Source organism: Brassica napus, chromosome C2 (genome assembly GCF_020379485.1).
Source record: "Brassica napus cultivar Da-Ae chromosome C2, Da-Ae, whole genome shotgun sequence".
Taxonomy (NCBI): domain Eukaryota; kingdom Viridiplantae; phylum Streptophyta; class Magnoliopsida; order Brassicales; family Brassicaceae; genus Brassica; species Brassica napus.
In genome coordinates this window covers 52,542,326-52,564,170 of record NC_063445.1, presented here as the reverse complement: position 1 = coordinate 52,564,170, position 21,845 = coordinate 52,542,326, and the positions used below count along the sequence as shown (strand labels likewise).

The 21,845-nt window shown below is 36.6% G+C and overlaps 4 protein-coding genes across 7 annotated transcripts; 1 reads left to right on the top strand and 3 right to left on the bottom strand.

Annotated features, from left to right (window-relative positions):
* Positions 1-2,735: 2,735 nt before the first annotated feature.
* On the bottom strand, positions 2,736-6,276 carry LOC106379884 (glutamate receptor 1.2-like). Its single transcript, XM_048749226.1, has 5 exons — positions 6,198-6,276; positions 4,441-5,651; positions 4,046-4,352; positions 3,235-3,608; positions 2,736-3,140 (listed from the first exon to the last, which is right to left on the bottom strand). Exons 1-5 carry the CDS (start codon positions 6,274-6,276, stop codon positions 2,736-2,738), a joined length of 2,376 nt encoding a protein of 791 aa, XP_048605183.1.
* A 5,543-nt stretch (positions 6,277-11,819) lies between these two features.
* On the bottom strand, positions 11,820-14,079 carry LOC125575331 (glutamate receptor 1.3-like). Of its 2 annotated transcripts, none has more exons than XM_048747015.1 (3): positions 13,115-14,079; positions 12,260-12,305; positions 11,820-12,168 (listed from the first exon to the last, which is right to left on the bottom strand). In XM_048747015.1, the coding sequence occupies exons 1-3, from the start codon at positions 13,416-13,418 to the stop codon at positions 12,147-12,149; spliced, it is 372 nt and encodes a 123-aa protein (XP_048602972.1). In that variant the 5' UTR covers positions 13,419-14,079; the 3' UTR covers positions 11,820-12,146. The 2 variants fall into 2 exon arrangements, with proteins under 2 accessions (XP_048602972.1, XP_048602973.1); XM_048747016.1 differs by having other exon boundaries at positions 11,820-12,146.
* Positions 14,080-14,200: 121 nt separating this feature from the next.
* On the bottom strand, positions 14,201-18,501 carry LOC106382252 (FRIGIDA-like protein 3). 3 transcript variants are annotated; one of them, XM_013822246.3, is made up of 5 exons: positions 18,207-18,501; positions 17,912-17,980; positions 15,688-16,686; positions 15,453-15,616; positions 14,201-14,810 (listed from the first exon to the last, which is right to left on the bottom strand). In XM_013822246.3, the coding sequence occupies exons 3-5, from the start codon at positions 16,676-16,678 to the stop codon at positions 14,403-14,405; spliced, it is 1,563 nt and encodes a 520-aa protein (XP_013677700.2). In that variant the 5' UTR covers positions 16,679-16,686; positions 17,912-17,980; positions 18,207-18,501; the 3' UTR covers positions 14,201-14,402. The 3 variants fall into 3 exon arrangements, with proteins under 3 accessions (XP_013677700.2, XP_013677702.2, XP_013677703.2); XM_013822248.3 differs by having other exon boundaries at positions 17,912-17,954; XM_013822249.3 differs by lacking the exon at positions 17,912-17,980 and having other exon boundaries at positions 18,207-18,499.
* Positions 18,502-18,784: 283 nt separating this feature from the next.
* On the top strand, positions 18,785-21,717 carry LOC106382251 (probably inactive leucine-rich repeat receptor-like protein kinase At5g48380). Its single transcript, XM_013822245.3, has 3 exons — positions 18,785-19,068; positions 19,204-20,122; positions 20,479-21,717. Exons 2-3 carry the CDS (start codon positions 19,271-19,273, stop codon positions 21,499-21,501), a joined length of 1,875 nt encoding a protein of 624 aa, XP_013677699.2. The 5' UTR covers positions 18,785-19,068; positions 19,204-19,270; the 3' UTR covers positions 21,502-21,717.
* Positions 21,718-21,845: the final 128 nt, after the last annotated feature.

Sequence of the window (21,845 nt, the reverse complement as noted above, 5' to 3'; positions counted from 1 at the left end):
ACTATTTTTTTTAATTTTTATTCATAGTGGAGTGTGCATGTGTGAGAAAGAGGCCTATAACAACTTTTATGTTTTTGTGTATGGATTTTAAATATATATTATTTTGTATAATGCATACTTGCTCTACAACATTTGCTTGTAGACTAAAAAAATTGTTTTCTATATTTTTAAAAGAGAAAATATTTAGTCTAGAATATAACATGGATATATGTATTGACTATATATATAGAAGTTGGGTGTTATTTTAAAATGACATATGTATAGAAATTTTTCAACCATTACTTCACTGGCACAAAACATTTATAACTGTAAATACCTTCTTTTAAAAGCAAAACTAATAAAAGCGTGTACAACAAATTTTGATATATATTATATGCATCAAGTTATAAAAGTTGGAAACATTGCAAAACTGTTTGGAGCAAAGTTTTTAACTTCACGATCTTCATCTTGACGTCAGTTCAGTGTCGGTCCTGGCCACAAGCAGAAGAAGCATGAGCTTCCAGCTGACACGATAATAAGTATTTTCGCGGCCACATATTTATAAAAAATGACTTTAGCCTAGTGGTTCTAAGAGAAATTACCAGTGCTAGAGGTGCTGGGTTCGATTACCCTTAATTGCATTCATTTATTTTGGCCTTAAATATGAAATGGGACACGTGTCACTCCCAGAACGCACGAATTGATGACGTGGCTTCACGGGAGAGAGGCGAACATTTCTTTATATATATAGATAGATCTTTTGGCCTAATACATGTGACTAACCTTTACGTAATTAGTCCATTAGGCAAAAGCCCACTTACAAACATTAGTAGTTTCTTTATCTTACGTGCTTAACATATAATTATATATAATGTACTTATATCATATATAACATAGATTTATATTTATGTTACTTATAAAACCCAAGATATCATTGATCCAATTTGCTTAGGTGTGTGACCCTGTAGGATCATATAAAATTAGTAATGGATTCTCAATCCATAGATTATAAGCGGTTTCTAGCAAAACATTATAACCATCTAAATTTACACGATTGTCGAACCTCGACGTTACGACTTTAACAAGAGCAAGTACAAATGATTTTAGGACATTCCCAACAAATGCATGCAAGTGAGCAATAGTCCTTAGAAGGTAGAAAAAAAATCAATAATATACACGATCACATAATGTTCACACAAAACCTAGACTTGTATTAAAGCAACTGCAATAACTAAATAAGAACATGTCAAGTGTTTTGGGCTTCCAACTTAAAACCAGTGTTTTTAAAACCGGACCGATCCGATGGTTGTACCGGGTTCGACCGTGAACCGGTTATATAGCCGGGTTGGTCTAGTAATTGGTTCGACCATGAATCGGCCACATAGCCGGATTATATTTCAAAGTTATTAAACCAATAAAAACCACTAAAACTATCGAAAATCTATAAACCATCCATATAAACAAGAAACTAATTTATATCCCCTAGACTATATTTGCGAAGTGATTTTGCCACATGTTCTTTCTACAATCAATTTCACAAAACAAATATGACATGGCTACTAAAATTGATGACATGGCTTCCGAAAAAATATGACATGGATAATTTTATTTAATGTTGATTTATATTTTTTGGCAAACTTATTAGAATATGGTAATAATTCATATATTGCATTTAATATTGATATTTCTTTTTTGGTAAATTTTTTTAAATATGGTAATAGCTCATACGTCTTCTATAAATAAATATATTCATATATAACCTTTCAAATTTTGAAATATTATTATTTTTGTATAATTATAAAATTTGTATTACTAAAGATTCCAAAAATTTCTACAATTTTTTAAAAATTTAAATATCTAATCGTAATATCATTAATTTTTTATATATCTACAAATTTTATAAATATTGTTAAGGCTAATGTTTTGATAATTATACAATTTTATAACATTTTTATAAGTTTTATACAAATTGATTTAATAGATATCAAATCTATATTAAATATTAGTAAAAATTGTGAAATCTATAATATTTAATAAAATTTATTTTAAATATAAGTTAGATTTAAATTTCTTACTGCACATGGTGCAGGAAAACACATAGTTTATAATATTTTATGTTCAAAATTGATTTATATTTTAACTATGCATCATGTTTACTAATGTTATTTTTATATTTACATACTAAAAAAATATTAAACCATATTATTGAACCAGGTTTGATCCGGTTGAACCATATTGAACCGTGATCCAAAATATTTTCGGTTCAATTTCCGGTCCGGTTTTAAAAACACTGCTTAAAACTAATTGGTTGAAACTGTAGTGAGCCAAAATCCTTTATATATTACCTAAGTCTCTTTCATATTTTCAAGTGTGGGATCTTATCTCAAACAAAACACATGGCAAGAAGTGACAAGTTGTTTGGGCTGTGGTGTGTGTGGGATACGAAGTGATTACAGGACAGAGTAATCATAGTAAGAAATCAATATATTACATCTGCAACTTACAAGAAAGGATTGGTCAAAACATCATTTTATATATACAGATGACGTCATCCGGTTTGAATCAAACAAGAATCATATCACAGTGGACTGACGGACCTCTGGAGAAAGAAGCGAAAGGTTGTTCGGTGAGGCTCTAAGTCAGAGTCAAAGACGAACAACATCACGTACGCTAAAGACTTGAGCACAACAACACACAAGAACAGGAAAATCCACCTTCACTTGTACTATTACACACAAGAACAAAACCATCCACTTCTATTGTATGTTACGTTGAGCCATTTGCACTGCATTCTCGCCAATGGGCTCATCGACGGGGCTGGGAGGGACAGTTCTTGCAAAATGGTTAGTTCTTGCAAAGAGGATCTTGAAATGTATAAATCCTCCCGCAAGAAATATGTTGATCGAATTCATAAGATCTTCCCATGTGTCCCGGAGCCAGATAATGAGAATTACTGCAAGAGCAAGAGCTGAAGAACCCCCCGTGATCATAAACAAACCTCGAAATCTGTATAGGTCTATAGGGTCTGGTGTATCATCTATTGTATATGGAAAACGATTCTCAAACCATCTTTTCGCCATCTCGTTAAGCCTCCCTTTTGTCCTTAGCTCCGATATTTCTTTGGACACATTGTGCACCAACTCGTCACCCTTTTGAAACATCTGAAAACATGGTTTAACAAACCAACTTATTTTGTCAGCAAGTAAAAAAAAAAAGAGTAAGGGGATGAAGATAAAGATAAAGATGAATACATACAAATCCGAAACCATTGGTGGTAACTTGTGGCTTGATCATTAGAAAACGTCCAGGGTTCTCTCCAAGGAGGACACTGAGGTATGGCAACTCATCGATAATGAATGCGACCGTGCTGTTCAACAGGGCTTTAGCATAATCTTCAGAGGTATTGAGACCTTTGGTATTCATTGCTTTGATTTCGGAACTTTTGAGAGTCGCATTTGCAATGAGTGAGCCTGAAAGGTGACCCACAAAGTCTTTGTTGGTGTTGAATCTTATCTGTTGCACCGTCATCATTGATGTCAATGTTGCAGTATAACTCGTAGTCAGTATGAGCACTGCAAATACCCAAACCATAACTACAAATCTTGATAAGTTGTGTTTTAGCTTCTCCCCTGTCACAAATAGCAAGTCAACAAAAGGTGAAAAACTAATTTAAACAATCATTTCAATCTGTTGTACCTAAATTATTGACATCCCACAATTGTTGAGAGGGTGCTAATGAACGAAAGTTCCACATCAATAGTTGAATAATTAATAAACTAATACATATATACAGGTTTGTGTCAATCCATTCATTGCCAATTGATTTTAAGTTAAGCATATGATAAGTCTAAATTTAACATGGTTTAAAGTTTTTTTGTTGATCTAAATAGGGTGGTCTAAAAGGTCACTACCATTGTTAAAGTGAGATCCATTTAGAAATCTCAACATAATATATATATAAGGTCAATTTACTTATTGCCAATTAAATTTTGAGTTGCAAATCAAAGACATACCCAACTTTAATAATTATTGGCATATAAGAATTAATGTGAAAAGATGTACTTACTGTGAGCATAAACAAGGGTAGAGAAGCCAAACCAAAGCATAACTCCAATCTGCTGTGACCAAGATCCCTGGAACTCAGTGTTCTCAGGTCTTTCTATCAACCAAACTATAGTCCCCGTCAAGACAAAGAAAGCTGCACTTGTCATCCAAAGGTCTAGTGTAAGAGGTTGAAAGAACACCCACATACTACTTTGCTTTGGTGCTACCATTCCTAGACCCAGTTCAGTGAATGGAATAGAAAAATCAACATAATTTGATCTATTGGAAGTGATTGTAATATCTCCCACGGCCGCATCATATTTGTCTTTCTGTGGGATCAATGAGGTGGTTGAGTTTCCACACACTCTACATAGATGAAAAAATATTTGTAATTATAAATTGAGCAAAGGTTAGTACCTGGGTACTAAGTGCTAGTGCAAGATTGTCGTAGTTAGGACCACCAGTCCAAAGTATGAACTCCAAATCATAGTTGAAAGGGCCAATGGAAGCCTTGAAGACTTCTAAGCAGAACCCATCGGCAGTTATTTTTTTTGTTCTTGGATCAGTCGTCACGTTCACCAGTTTTGGGAATCTGTTGCTAGATGTAACCAAAACCCTGAGCATTTTTCTCTTGCTTTCTCCTAGTTCGCGCCCTTGCGGATTTTGGATAGTCCCACCGGGCCAGAATATGGTCTCCAGCTTGTTGCTGAAACTACCATTAGAATTCCAGAATCCCACTCTTCTCTCGCCTGATCCTATCAAATTCGCAATCTCAAACTTGTTGGACAACAACTTCTTATGCTTGATACGGAAGTCACCACTTAAACCTTTAAACCTACACTCTGTGATAGCCTCAAGAAGAGTTGATGATACATTTGACATCCTTGAAAACTCCGCTGCTCTCGCCAGTGCCCAGGCTACATCGTGAGCCCATACACCAGAGATGCTCAGCCGAGCTATCTCAGACCCAGAATCTTCTTCAACAGGAAGTGATTTTCTCCATTTAGAAGTGAAATTGTGAAGCTCTTTTGACATTGGGATGTAAGACCTGAAACCAACCACACCTTCCATTGCCTGTTTTGAAAAATCGTCAAGGTTTTGATTAAAACTGTTCATGCTTTTAACAGTGAGGATCCAAGCAAACCCTTCACTCATCATCCCTAACTTCCCCGCACATGGGAAGAGATGAGTTGCAACAAGCTCAGACATGTGCACCACAAAGACGCTGGTTCCCAATTTCTTCAGCTTCCTTAAACGCTCCATCATCAACTCCTTGCTTGAAGAGGCTGTAAAACCAACCTTGGACTGTATACGGACGCCCTTTTCATGGAAATGGTCCACCAGGAGCTGCATGCTCTCTCTCCAGTCATCTTCATCTTCATGAACAAGAGCAACACTCTTCCAATCAAACTCATGGATGAAAGCTGTAATGCCCTTTGCCTCGGAGGATGAATCATACGTCGCTTGGATCAAATGACTGTATTTGCTCAATGACAATGAAACCGGAGAGTTAAGTGAAATCACAGGAATTCTAGATTTCTCTCCAATCTCCGCCAAAAGCTTCGTCTCAAGCAACGAGTTCCCGCCAATAATTGCCTCAACTCCTTCAGTTTGCAGAAGATCAATAGCTGTTTCATTTGAAAAGACAAAACATATATAGATCAATAACTATATTTACTTTAGTTCGGTTCGGTTTATATACGGTCGGTTTTCGGGTTTTTTCGGTTTTATACTAGAAAACCATAAATATATTATCTTTTATAATATTTTATGAATTTCACTTTTATGATTAGATATTGGTTTTAATATAACATGAAAATATTTTGGTGTCTAAATAAACATTTTTTCTTTTTTTCTTTTACTATTTAAATAATTAATTAGTAAACATATTAAGTTAACAATGATAGTTTTTTAGAATAAAAATAAGAAAATTAGTAATCCATAATATTATTAAATTGCTTAAGCACACATATTCGTCTACAAAAAATAAAAAAAACGTGTTTTGTTTAATTTGATAAAAAGGAAAGAAAATATTAACTTATAACAAAATATTCTATTACAAAAATCAACATTTTAAGTATGAAGATCATATCAATAAAATAAATTATGTGTCTATTATTAATTTGAGAAAATTAGGTCAAAAACATAGGAAGAGGAGGAAATTAGCTAAGTACCAAAGAGGTAAAAGTTACGCAAACGTGGCACACTGAAACGAATAAGAAAGACGAAAATAACCTTGATCTTTGGTGACATAACTTCCGAGTATTAGGATGCTAGGTTTAGTGTCTGACAGTAGAGATCTTTTAGGATTTGTTTAAGATTTTTCTAGATTTGATCATCTTTTAAAAAAAAATTATTTATTTTAAACATACAAGAAAACAAAAGAAATCAAATCCTTTTCGAAAACAATTATCTTTCTTTCTCTTTCTATTGTCATTTTCTTCTTTTCTTATCTCAATAATCTTCATCAAAAAATTCTTCATCTTCCTAATGAATACACAAACCCGAAGAACATATGTTTCACCATCAATAATCTTGTCCCAACAAACATAATAATGAATTGAAACCCTACAAATATTAAATCACCAAGCTAGAGCTATCAATCAAAACCTAGGAATGGGAAACAATGGGGAGGGGTGGAATTAACTACAGAGACAAGAAGATAATCCTTTTCGTTAGTTTTAAATAGTTAGTTATATGTGTAAATATAATAGTAACCAGATAACAATTTTGTTATCTCAGCTACAATATATATTAGTCGGACAATAGTTTTGACAATTTATCTATTTATATTTATTGGTGACTTGGGTTGCATTACATACATGGCCAAACCCTAAAACCGAAATAATAAACCTTAAACCCAACAACAACCACTACAAGAAAACGTTTCCATAACAACGAAGATTTATGACGAAAATATTTCGTCGTAAATTTACATGGTGTTTACAACGCAGTTACGAGGAGACCAACTTTCGTCGTAAACGCCATGTAAATTTACGACGAAATATTTTTGTCGTAAAATCCATGTAAGTTTACGACGAAAGTACGTGGAATGAGAAATACGTCGTAATCGTTACATCGACATTACAACGAAACATGTTACCGTTATATTTAGGTGAAAACGTGTATTCAATGTACTTTAACTTATCTAATTTCGTCGTAAAGTCATTGTAAATATTATGTTAAAACCATGTAAAATCCATGTAAAACATTCCTTGCAAAATCGTTGTTATATTTCAACTACCCAACTCGAAAATTTCTCTATATATATGTCCTTTCCCACAACTCTCTTCCTCACAACACACAAACGGAAAAAACAAAATCCGAAAAAAAAGATTTCAAAAAAAAATCTAAGAAAAAAATGGCCGGTAGCGGTAGTATTTACGAGTTACAGAGTTGGATGTATTTGCATAAAGATTCCGACGGGAGGGTGACAAACGCATTTATGAGCGGGCTAAAGACATTCATGCACCAGGCGGGCTGTACACCGATCACGCAGGAAAGCGGTAAGATGTTCTGCCCCTGTCGGAAATGCAAGAATTCAAAATTTGCACGTAGTGAAACTGTATGGAAGCATTTAGTAAACAGATGATTTACACCACAGTACTACATTTGGTATCAACATGGAGAGGGTTATGGGGGAAATGAAGCTAGTAGTAGTAATAATAATTTTGAGGATGCTCATCAGAGTGAAGAACCGAATCATTTGCATAATGAATATAATTATCATCAAGATCAGGAGCAGATGGTAGATCATGATAGGGTTCAAGATATGATTAGTGATGCATTTTTAGAAACAACTACAACAATAGCTGATAGAACTGGAAATGTAGAAGAACCTAATTTGGATGCAAAAAGGTTTTATGAAATGCTAGATGCTGCAAATCAACCAATCTACACTGGTTGTAGAGAAGGTCTCTCTAAATTGTCTCTAACAGCTAGGATGATGAATATTAAAACGGATCATAATTTACCTGAGAATTGCATGGATGCATGGGCGAAGTTGTTTAAAGAGTATTTTCCAGAAGACAACGTGTCTGCTGAATCTTATTATGAGATTCAGAAATTGGTTTATAGTCTTGGGTTGCCTTCGGAGATGATTGATGTTTGCATCGACAACTACATGATCTACTGGAAAGAAGATGACAAGTTAGAAGAGTGTCGATTCTGCAAAAAACCACGATTCAAACCGCAAGGCCGTGGGAAGAATAAGGTACCGTACCAAAGGATGTGGTACCTACCAATTACAGACAGATTGAAAAGATTATATATATCTGAGGGGACTGCTTCGTCGATGAGTTGGCATGCGGAACATGTCCAGAGAGATGGTGAGGTTGCACATCCATCAGACGCAAGAGCGTGGAAACATTTCAACAAGGTACACGCAGATTTTGCTACAAATATTTGGAATGTCTATCTTGAGTTATGCACCGATGGATTTAGTCCATTTGGAATGTCTGGTAGACAATATTCTTTGTGACCAGTCATTCTTACGCCGTACAATTTACCGCAGGATATGTGCATGGAACAAGAATTTCTATTTTTGACCATATTAATCCCTGGGCCGAAGCATCCAAAACGGTCTCTTGATGTTTTTCTTCAACCGTTGATAGAAGAGCTAAAGCAATTGTGGTCAGAAGGGGTGATGACGTACGATTGCAATTGTGGTCAGAAGGGGTGATGACGTACGATTGTTCCTTGAAAAAAAATTTTACGACGCGAGCAGTTCTGCTGTGGACGATAAGTGATTTCCCTGCTTATGGGATGTTGTCTGGCTGGACAACACATGGAAGATTATCTTGTCCATATTGTCTTGGATCGACGGATGCTTTTCAACTGAAGAATGGTAGGAAGAGTTGTTGGTTTGATTGTCATCGTCGCTTTCTTCCACTTGCCCATCCGTACGGAAGAAATAAGACATTGTTCAGCACAAAAAAATTGTCAGATACGGTCCTCCTCCATATCTCACCGGCCAGCAGATCGAAGCAAACATTGATTATTACGGAGCTCAGGAAACAGTTAAGGTTGGAGGTAATTGGCATGTTCCTGGAAATATGTCTGAAGGGTATGGTGTCTCTCACAATTGGCATAAGAAGAGTATATTTTCGGAGCTACCCTATTGGAAGGATCTTCTCTTACGCCACAATCTGGATGTCATGCATATTGGAAGAACTTTTGTTGAGAACATCATGAATACATTACTTAACGTCCCTGGGAAGACAAAAGATAACAAAAAGTCAAGAATGGACTTACCTGATATTTTCTCAAGAAGTTAGTTACATATCAAGAGCAATGGAAACGTTCTTGTTCCCATCTTCTGGTTGTCATCAGAAGCCAAAACAACCTTGTTTGACTGGGTTGCATCAGAAGTTAAGTTTCCTGATGGTTATGTTTCAAATCTGTCAAGATGTGTTGAACGTGGTCAAAAGTTCTCTGGAATGAAGAGTCGTGATTGTCATGTGTTTATGCAATGACTACTTCCATTTGCTTGTCATGATTGTCATGTGTTTATGCAACGAGATATATGGTGGAGGATTTTCTTGCCCAGCCTGGACGGGAGGGTTTGGATGTTCTAGACCCCGATAGACCCCGATGAACTTATTGGTAAGTTATTAATTTTTATTACATTAAAATTTAAATTATTTTTATTTTCTAACGGTTAAATTATTTTTTTCAGGTTTGGGGCTAACAACCGTGTTAGCCGGAGCGTTTCAGCGACGATTAAGGGTTACTACGACGGGGAATATCCGAATTAGAGTAAGACACCAAATCACGTTAAGATCACGTGGTTTAAATGTTTTGCGGTAAGATTTTTAAATTTAATTAAATTTTCACTTTTAAATATATATATATATATTTAATGTATATTATTAATTGTAATTTTTTCAAAAATTTTGTGTTTCAGCAAAAATGGCATTGGTCTTTTGGAATCACCGAGAGGGTGAAGTCGGAATTCGTTGCAAAGGCAAAGATCCGCCTCTACAACACAGTCTCCGATTGGAAGGACAAGTAGGAGATCTACGGGTATGAGAGAAAGCCCACTGAGCTCACGACGGATGTGTGGGATGGCCTCATCGCCTATTGGGAGCACCCCTCTTCGATCAAAAAGGCCAATTCGTGCTCGGCTTCTCGAAGAACGAAGGATAAAGATGGTCATTTGCCCATGCTTCACAGAACCGGACAAAAACCTCATGCAGGAGTCCGTCTAGAAGCTGTAAGTTTTGTTTAAAATATATATTTTAAAATATTCAATTAATATAATTTTTAATATTTAATTTAATTTTTTTTTTGTAGTTCGAGAAGACGGGAGTCTTACCATCTCTGTCTGACCTATTCAAGATGACTCACGCCACATCCGATGGAGTTTTTGTGGATCCTGCATCTGAGAAACTCTTCCAAGCAGTGGCTGGTCGGATTGAAGAACGGGAGACGCAACTTACCCAGGAGTCTCCCGATGGATTACCAGTCACATTGTCCACCGAAGAGGCCGACAAAATCTTCGAAGAGGTACAACTTAAAATTTTTGTTTACATTATTTTTAATATTTTAACATAATTAACTATATTAATATATTTTTGATTTTATAGGTGGCTCCTAAAAAGAAGGGACGGATAGTCGGTATAGGATCTGTTAACGAAGTTGCAAGGGCAACTTCGTCATACACTTCGAGACGGGATGAAGAGACTGCTCAGATGAAAGCTCTAATGGATAGCCAGCAGGTTCGTTTAGACTCTCTTGAGGATTTGCTAGACGTGATGGCCGTGGGAAACCCGGTTATGCAGAGAATGTTGAGTGAGAGACGAGCCGCTCTTGGGTTGCCAGTACGAGATCCCCAAGAGTCCGATCCAACCCGTCAACAGCCGAGCAACCCCACCGACTACTTCGAGAATATGTAGTTTTTTTTATATTTCTATTTGTATTATGAATTTAAATATTATTGTATGACTTTAAAATGCTTTTTTAAAAATATGTTTTTCATTTTCATATTTCGTTTTAAAATTTAAATTATTTTAAATTCTGAATATTAAATAAATTCAAAATAAATTCAATATATATTAATAATAAGAATCGATGTAAACTTCATGTAAATTTTTACGAGTGATTAACGTCGAAAGATTTACGAGGTTTTACATCGAAAGGTTTACGTGTTCTTTACAAAGAAAATATTTACGTCTGCTTTACATCGAAAGAGTTACGTGGAGTTTACCACGAAAAGTTACATCTCGTTTACAACGAAACCTTTCCATGCGCTTTACGAGGAATTATTTTTGGCGTAAACATAACAAGTCATTTACGACGAAATCTCCGTTACGACGGACGTTTTACAACGAAACGTATTTTGAGGTTAATTCGTCGTAAAACCCCGTTTACGGCGAATTTACAACGAATATTGCACTCGTAAAAAATATGTTTTCCTGTAGTGAACACATTAGATACTAAATCATTGATCATAAACCCTTAACACTATAAAACGATAAGCAAAACTGCATAGACAATTTCATTAAGCCTGAGACCTGGTAATGGAAGAAATATAAGTCAAGTATCAGATGTACAATTTTCCATGTGGATAGTTACCACATTTTTTTGATGGCTAAGAAAATTAATGAACAGGTTAATAATAAGATTAGCTATAAGTTATCATACCATTATAGTTTTAACCATAAATTGAACCCATGAATTCCCTACAGTCTATGATATAAGATTGCATGTTAATTTTGTAGTTGGCCCTATAACTTGTTCGATAGCTTGTTAATTGGGTAGTTGAACATGTAACTTGTTTGATAGCTTGTCAACGGTAATGGAAAACCTAACTTTCAATTATTCAGAATTCACTGTTATGGTACAATAATTTCTCTAACTATCCATTGAATAAAGTTTACGGTAAACTGTTTTGTAAACGGGTAAATTATCCAAACACTGAATAAACAATAAGTATTGCTTTTAATTGCAACTAGAGAACCCACTCCACTGCTGTTGTATTGATCAAGATTAATCTTCATAGTGAGTTTAATAACAACTGAGAATATGACCAATTTCACCGGTGTCGAAGGCGTTGACAATTTGTCTGATGCCGCATGGCTTCAACTTTATACTCTTGACGGTTATCACCAGCAGTCTAGAGGCTACCAAATGTATTGTCCGGTGCCGGTACATCAATTGAAGACACATAAGGATCAAAGCACATGAAGAAAAACCACACTCCCAATTAACTCCAAAGAAAAACTTAGAAACTTACTCTTTAGGATGAGGCATGACGGTGGTTGTGTATTCTTTTTGTTTTCCTTTAAAAAAAAAAGATATTACCAAATATCACAATATAGAAATTTTTTATGATGAGGCAGGACGGTGGTTGTGTATTGTTGTTGTTCTCTATTTTTGGATGAGCCGACTGCAATTTCAAGATACAAGGAGAGAAAATAGAGAGGATAGGAGAGATGAGAGAAAAATAGAGATGAATATTTAAATTTTGAAGATATTATGACAGAAAGCACAATATTCGGGTATCTAACTTCAAGATTTTGTCTACACTTCAAATCAATAATGGCTTGTTGTAGTATAGGGGTAACAGCGTCATATATGATTGTGTACAGTGAGAAAATAGTGAATTTTGGTAGATTGTTAAATAGGCTAAAGTTCTTTGGTAGGAACATTAATTTCTCTTAATTTTATTAGATAATTTACATATAATTATATTACTATATTTTAGTTGATATATCGGTTTATAATTTTATATACCAAACCATATCCATATACCGCGATTTTTTAAAAATAACATTCATTCGGTAGATTTGGTATTACCAAATCCAAACCACTTTCTCTATTTCAATTATGTTCGGTTTTAGTTGGTTCGGTTTTACCGGATTAAACACCCCTAATTGTGAGTGAATGGAGACAGAGAAGAATGAAGAAGTGTTTGTTTCTGATTTATTATGGACTTCTAACGTAAAACTAATTGGTAGTAAGTGAATTGGTCATCTTCCAGATGATTGTTTTTATCGACCAGAAATTTCGTAAACATTTATACACGGTCGAGCTAGTTTAGTAAGATATTTTATCCCTAATAAGAAGCTTGAAGAATGGAGTACGTTACCTGAAGCGAGAGCTAGGATAGGCTCTCCGTGAGAGTTTCTGACAGAGAGAATGATTCGTGTTCTGTAATTACTGTTAACAGTGTAGAAATCAGAAAGCGCCAAGGAAACAGAGCTTCCCACTATCTTTCCCTCCACGGAACCCAGATCCAAAACCAACCCAACCCTAACCCATTTTTGCTCAGTCCCGGAGACTCCACTAACGTCGTCGTTTTGAGACCATGCAAAACAGTTAGAGCAGATAAAGAGAAACAGAACAATAAGAAATGAAACCAGAGTTCGGTTTTGGATCCCAAACTTCTCCATTAGAAAGAAGTTTCCAATTGCAAAGGGAAAAAAACAACATACACGTCTATATGAACATTTTATTATAATTTTTACTATATATAACCGTCGACTCTAGCCAACCCATAATGTGTTTTGTTTTTTACTCTTGTAGATTTATTCCACTACAAAAGATTATAATACGAACAAGATTTAGACCGAGCGTCTGCACTGGTTATTTTCCGATTTTATTACCATTAGACAAACACAGTAATTGATAGATTTTAAATAATTGATTTCAAAAATAATTTAACTAATTATTCTCCTATGGTTGAAATATTCCAAAGTTTCAGATTGTATTTCGAGGTTGGCTACTCTTTTCTCAATCATATCATTATTTTCGGGAATTCAATTGTATTTTTATAATGATTTTTTTTGTTTTGATGACCGTGGGGTTCCTAGGCGGTAAGCCCAGACTAATCCCCACGAGGCCTTCTATCCGGGCACGCACGGTTATAGGCAGGAAGGTGGCCAAGGCGACTCGAATCCAGGGTGGGCACTCCAGCCGGAGTTCCAATACCACTAGGCCAAAAGCTCTTGGTTATTTTTTTATAATGATTTGGTCAAAAGAAAAGTAAGAAAACTGAGAATACTGTAGTGTAACAAAAAAAACCGTTGAACGGATCAATTTTTGCAACAAATTTTGACGTGCAAATGTGTTTTCTTTTGGTAATGACGTCTTAACCTTGACTTGGTAAGTAAGTTAGTAACCCCTTTTAGATGGTTATTTACACTCATGACGAGCTTAAGTATGCAAGAAAGAAAACAATACAACAGTAAATATATAATTAAAATAAAATTCTGAGTATTTTTTGCTTTGGGTAGGTTGATCCTTAAAAAATACTAAAATCATCCATACACAACAATAACATCAAAAGGAAAACGACTAGTAGGAGAGGAGGGGGAGCTGCCACTAGTTAACACCATAGGAGAGAAATAGTCACAGTCTCACATTCACCATTATCACTAGTGAAAGTAAGGAGGAGCCTGGTACTGATAGCAGTTCCCGTAGAAGTTACCGTGAGCAGGAGCTGGACTGAAAGTGTAAGTCTGAGGAGGAGGAGCTTGTGCTGCCATGATTGGACCATTAAGGAACGGTCTGTTGTCATACACATACTGCGGATACCTCTCAGGGATGACTCTACCATATCCTGTCTTGTTGTTATTCTCAGTGACTCGGGGTTGAGGACCACGTGGTCGCTTTGTCTGAGGCTTTGTGGGTTCTGTTGCTCTCTTTTTCTCTGCTTTGGCCTTCTCCAGCTGGAGAATCCGTTTGTGTAGTGGCTCCACTGGGTACTGCTCTTCCAGGTTATGCTCTTCCACACACTTTATCACGGCTTTAAGACCTGTAAGCTCCCGCTCACTGAACTCATCCTGCATTGGCACACATATAAACTAAAACTATGATAATCTGATCCCGAATGCATCAGTTTTAAAGGGTTTAGAACTCTGAAGGCCTGCCGATTTTTGTCCGAACCGGACCAGTCAAACCGAACCGAAATTTTTGGTTCCGTTACGATTTTTGGTTTGGTTTGCGATTTCCAAAAATAAATAAATAACCGAAAAAACGAAAAATTTACCAAAAATAACCAAAATTAACTGAATTAATGGGAACTAACCGAAAACAACTGAACTAACCGAATTTAACCAAACTAACCAAATTTTTTTAATAACTATACCGAAATCTAACCGAAATTCCACAATCGGTTATTTTGGGGAAAAATATAAAACCGACCCCATTTTATTTTCGGTGGGATTTTGGCCTAACCGAAACCGAAAAAACCCGAACCGAAACCGTAGGCCTCTGAAGTACAAGATGACAGCTAACTAAACAGAGCTCAGATATGTTCCAACGAGGTAAGATTTACTAGACTAAAGAGCCAAATGCTCAAGAAAAGGTAAAAAATTAAATAAAAGATCAAACCACTCGTTCTAGGCAATGTGCATTAAGACATCCTTTCATTTTCCCTAGCAAGCAATGTATAATCTAGGCTATCAAGTAAAGGGAGCACTAGCCTGAACAGCCGGAGATGCATTGCCTTGGGAGGAAGATCTAGTTGCCTCAGTCAAGTAACATTTAAGTAACTCAACAGGTGGGAACTTTTCTGTGAGTCCAAACGCAAACGCCAAGTTCACAGCATCAATCTGTTTTCCACTGTTCACCAGAACTTCAATCACACCTGCAATAAACAGGGTTAAGACCAATGGTGAAGGAACATAATATCATATGACTTAAAATTAGAGAACAAACCAGGCATTTTTTCAGACAATCCAAGAGACCGGCAAAGCTCAGCTGCCTGACGACGACGTGAGACCATAGGGATCAGCTTCAAGATTCCATCCTCTTTAAAATCCGAAACAATACCAAAAGTAGCCAGTAGTTGCAAGAAAGCATGAGCCTCCAAAGAGTTACCATTGCCAGCATCCATGTCAATAGTTTCCAGAAGTGGACTCCATCCTTCTGCAACACCTTTTGCTCTATCCTTAACACTTTCCGAGAGAACAGCAACAAGAGAGTTGCTGTCTAGACCTGATAACAGCACGCTGAGGCACTCCATCAACATGATACATGTCCTCCGCGTTCCCAAGAGGTTAGCGTCTTTCATCCCATCAGTGGTTGTGGGATAAAACCCTTCCAAAGAGTCCAACACTAAAGTGCCAGGGTTTGCTGCTGCCTTTAACGCCACAGGAATCTCCTCCCTTAACAATGCAAGGTTCTTACGGTTGTCTGATACAAACTTATGAAGCCCTGCTGAGTCCATATCCCTGCAGAGCTTTACTAACTCCGGATAAGCCTTCACAGGTGAGATCTCAGCATCTTGCACAGTACCATCAAGATTCTCATCATCAGCAGCAAAGGCTTTTGCACTGATGTTGGGAGCGTTGTTGTTGTTGTACTTATCCAAAGCAGTGTTGATAGCAAACACAGCTGCGTCTCTCTTCTTCTGAAGCCTCTCTAGAGACGCCTTCTCCTTGGCCTCGACAGCTGCTTTCTTTTTCTCCAGTAGCTCTTGAGCTTTCCTTGTTTTGGTTTCGTACTCTTTCTCTTGGTCCTCGAGCTCGTGGAACCGTCTCTTCAGGGACCTCTCGAGACCGTGGAAATGCTCCTCGAGTTCGTTCCATTTGAGGTTGAGGGTTACGGCGCGCTGGCTTTCGAGTTCGGCGAAGGCCTTTTGAAGCTGCTGGATCTTGGATGATGTGGAGTCCATGAGGGAAGCAACTGACCTGGTGTCTTCCATCATGAAAGAGCCTACACAAGGTGAAATAAAAAGCCTTTTAACAAATAATATGAAAAAAAAAAACTAAAGAATAAGCAAATAGTATAGTGAAATATATTAAATACTGGATAACAATCACACATGTCAGAAAAAAACATAATTTTCACTTTTATTACCATATATTAAAGAATAAAATATCCACACAGATAAGGGAATAATATAAACTAGGTAATAATCTGCGGCTTGCGCGGGCTGAAATCAGTTAAGAGAGATAAACATTTTAAAACTATATAATTTACAAATGTAAAATGTCACTATAACAACGGGAAAATGGGAATTTAATTCCCGAAGTATTTGAAATCGACAGTTTTAATACTCAAGTATTGTTTGCGCATACTTATTCCCCAACTAATAGTTGACTGCGTAAAATTGAGAACAATATAGTTAACTGTTAACTGATGAATGGAAAAATAACGGTTTCCGTCAACTTTTTAACGGTGGAATATTTTAATCATGATTTTGCGCAGTCAATGATTAGTTGGAGAACAAATATGTGCATATAATACTTGAGTATTTAATTTGCCGATTGAAAATACTTAAGGAATTAAAAACAACACTCTTTTTTTTACATATCATTCGAAATATATAGTTCGTAAACCATTAAATATATATAGTTCACAAACTGGAAATATAGGTATTTTTATTATGAATAGTGTGAGCTTCCTGTATGAGGGATTATGAAGTATATATTTTAGTCTGATTATATGGGGGAAAATATACAAAAATTATAACTTCAAGGCTATAGGTACAATAATATTAAAAAGTGGAATATATATAACTATCAGTTTTATATCAAAAACATTCATACCAAACTTACGTGGCTCACCTTTGAAATGAAAGTGTTGTTAGACTATGGAGAGGTTTTATGAGGGATGTTTAAAATGTATGATTATGTATTACGTATAATTATCAATTCAAATAATTTATAGGTTCGGTTTTTAGGTCCGGTTTCTCATTGATTACGTACACTTATTTATTCTAATATTTATGTCATTTTATAAATGTAACACTATTATAAAAAATATGTCCAATGGCATTGAATCGTAAATACTCTAATAAGTTATGTCTATTTTTATAAATGGGCTGAGAATGCTTGTGAGGCTGGCAACTGAGTAATGGCAATTTTGTTAATGATAAGGTTATTTTTTAAAAGTGTTCCACAAATAATATAAAAGGATTTAGAAACAACAGTGTTACCGATTCAAAACAAGTCCAATCTCCAAGCTGTGAAGTAGAGCTCCTAGATATATTCCAAATGATAAACAACTACAGAATTAAATCATCAAGAACAGGGGAATTAAAAAAACAGTCACAGATTCAAGAGTCCAGTGACATCTTCATTCGTTAAAGAAACAACAAAACAGCAAAACTGAAAGCCTTAGAATAAAATCTTCGACAAAGCGAGCTGCTTTTGGAGAAAATCAGCAAACCGTAGCTACAGTGGAGACATGATCAAATAAAGACAAAACACTACAAGAGAAAACAGCTTTACCAGGAAAAAATCAGACCAAGTGATCCCCTAAAAGAAGAGATCAAGAAGCAGCGGAAGATGGTAGATCCATCCTGAGCGATCGAGAAATTTTTGAGAGAAGAGGAAAGTGAAATGGGAAAGAGGAAAGTCGAAGGGAGGCAAAAGCAGAGTGATTTACGATTTACACACACACAGACACTTTCTTCGTTGTCTTTCTTCTTTCTTTTGGTAATAAGTGGAGGCAGGTGACAGCAAAGAGTGGTGTGTATGTATGTGTGTGTGGTAGCTCATTCTCCACCAATCCGGCTCCACGAGACAATCGTAGTGGTAGCTCGAGTCATGAATTAGAATGTCCTTTTTTGAAGTTTTAATTCGTCACGTGAGTTTGTCTGAATCTAGTAATTTACTCGCTAGTAAAAAAGGGCCCATAAAGCCCATTAATAGTATTGGGCCGACATTGTAATTTATCCATGTCTAACAAACTTGATTAGGTGATGGTGTTGAAAAGTCAAAGTCAAAAAGAGAGAGAAAAAAACATTAAAACGCGGAAAGACCGGTTGGTTTAAGTCATTGTGTTCTCATCAGAATTTCTTTGCCCCATTCTTTACGAAGTCTGAATCTTCCACATAACGATCCAGTCAACGACACAACAGACAAAGACAGACGACTCCACTTCTTCTTTTATTTATATTATTATTAAAGAAGTCCTGTCTTTCATTCACGCTTTTCCTCCTCCTTTCATTAACACTCTCCCCCCAACAGAATGACAGATGCGCGAACTTCTTCTTCTTCTTCCTCATTCAACTCAACAACACACTTGAAACAGAAGTACTAGCACGACCAAGACCAAAAGCTCCTGTCTTGTATCTCTAATTATTCCTTCGTAAGTAAAAGATGATGACTTTTTGAATTATCATTACCTTTGAAGTCAACCCATTTCAAGATCGCTGTTATCTTTCTTGTTTCTTTTTCGAATTTTCCACCTGATTTGATTCTATCTATAACCTTTTGCTTCCAGGACCTTGGATGCTCATCAGAGAGAACCCTAGTGTTCTTTTTCTCCTTCTCTAGTTTCTAGCGATTTTATGATGGTGAGTAGTAGTAGGTTAGTATTAGCAATTTTCCTCGGGAACTGTCTCTGGTTGCTGCTCCTGTCTAGCTCGATCGATGCAAACGAGGCCAACGTTAACTGCTTGAGGACCATATATAAACAAGTTAAGGATCCTAATGGATATTTAACGAGCTGGGTGTTTGGCAACCAGACTGCTGGTTACATCTGCAAGTTCGCTGGTGTGACTTGCTGGCATGATGATGAGAATAGAGTTTTGAGCATTAAGCTCGGTGGTTATGGTCTAGAAGGAGAGTTCCCTCTTGGGATTAAGAACTGCACTGATCTAACAGCTCTAGATCTTTCTAAAAACAATTTCTCTGGACCTTTACCATCCAACGTAACCTCATTCATTCCACTTGTCACAATTCTAGACCTCTCTTACAATCAGTTCTCTGGTCCAATCCCTCCTAGTATCTCAAACATTACCTTTTTGAACTCTCTTATGCTTCAGCATAATCAGTTCACCGGTACCCTTCCTGCCGAGCTTGTTCTGCTCGGACGGCTCACTAGTTTCTCTGTGGCTGGCAATCTTCTCACAGGTCGTATCCCAGCTTTCAATGATACAACATTGAAAATTAGGGTGGATGACTTTGCTAGTAATCCAGGTTTGTGTGGTAAGCCTCTGGAAGCATGTAAAGGTCCTAAAAGCTCTCGTGTTAAAGTTATTGTTATAGCAGCAGTTGGTGGACTGTCTGTGGCAGCATTGGTCGTTGGGGTTGTTCTCTTCTTCTACTTCCGTAGATTGGCTGTTGTTAGGAAGAAGATGAGAGATGATCCTGAAGAAAACAGATGGGCAAGAATCTTGAAAGGACAGAAAGGTGTTAAGGTAAGACATTTATTACACACATACTAATGTTGTTATTAGGCCTGAGAGTTCGGTTTTTGGTTCGGGTATTTTGGTTTTCGGTTTTAGAGATTTAGGAACCGTTTAGTTATTAACAAAATTTGGTTTGATTCGGTGTCGGTTTGCAAAATTGGGAACTGGCTAATATCTAAAATAGTTTTGGTTCTGGTCGGTTTCTGTTCCAGAAATATACATCCTGATATTTATGGAATTTAACTCGGTTTCAGTTATTTTGGTTTGGTATGGTTTGGTTCTTCGGTTCCGGATAAATGTGTCCATGCCTAGTTGTTATGTTCTGAGTTTCTGATTATATATGTTTGGTGTGTGTGTGTCTTCAGGTTTTCATGTTTAAGAAGTCAGTTTCAAAGATGAAGTTAAGTGATCTCATGAAGGCAACAGAGGAGTTCAAGAAAGATAACATCATTGGGAAAGGAAGAACAGGAACTATGTACAAAGGAGTGCTTGAAGACGGTACTCCTCTTATGGTAAAGAGGTTGCAAGATTCTCAACATTCTGAAAAGGAGCTTGACTCGGAGATGAAGACATTGGGATCTGTAAAACACAGAAACTTGGTCCCTCTCTTGGGTTACTGTATTGCCAAGAAGGAAAGGCTTCTTATATACGAGTACATGCCTAACGGCTACCTTTATGATCAGTTACATCCCTCAGATGAAGACTCTTACAATCCTATGGACTGGCCTTCAAGGCTGAAGATCGCGATTGGTGCTGCCAAAGGACTAGCGTGGCTTCACCACAGCTGCAACCCGAGGATCATTCATCGCAACATAAGCTCCAAATGCATCTTGTTGACTGCGGATTTCGAGCCTAAGATCTCAGACTTCGGTCTGGCTAGGCTGATGAACCCCATTGATACTCATTTAAGCACATTTGTCAATGGGGAGTTTGGTGATTTTGGTTATGTTGCTCCTGAGTATTCGAGAACCATGGTGGCAACTCCTAAAGGAGATGTATACAGCTTTGGGGTTGTGCTTTTAGAGCTAGTAACGGGGCAGAAAGCAACTGGTGTGACAAGAGATTCTGAAGAAGAAGACAAGGAAGAAAGCTGCTTCAAGGGTAACCTTGTGGAGTGGATTACAAAGCTATCAAGTGAGTCAAAACTGCATGAAGCTATTGACAGGTCTTTAGTTGGGAAAGGTGTGGATGATGAGATATTCAAAGTGCTTAAAGTAGCATGCAACTGCGTTTTACCGGAAGTAGCAAAGCAGAGGCCTACAATGTTTGAAGTGTATCAGTTTCTGAGAGCTATTGGAGAGAGCTACAACTTCACCACTGAAGATGATATCTTAGTTCCATCTGAATCAGGAGAAGCTGATTTCATTGAAGAGCTGATAGTTCGCTGATCAAAGTGGAAGGGTAAGAGACTTATGAAACGATCTTCTTTAGTCCTAGCAGTGCCAAGATATACATATATATATAAGTATTGGTTTTGTGTTTTATTTATTTTTGGTTTCTACTCTTTGATGGTGTGGTTGTAAGATAAAATATTGTTAGATGCACTCTCTTATTACTACTACACTGAGCTTTGAGTGCTTTAAGTACAGTCACTGGTTTGGTCTTGTGGCTGCATCTGTGCCGTTTTTCAGTTTTTTTTTTTGGAAAGCTAGAAAGGCTACTAATTAAATTTCGTTTGAAACAAGGTTCCCAAAACTCCATACACTCCATAAGACAAAACTTGGTTCTGTTA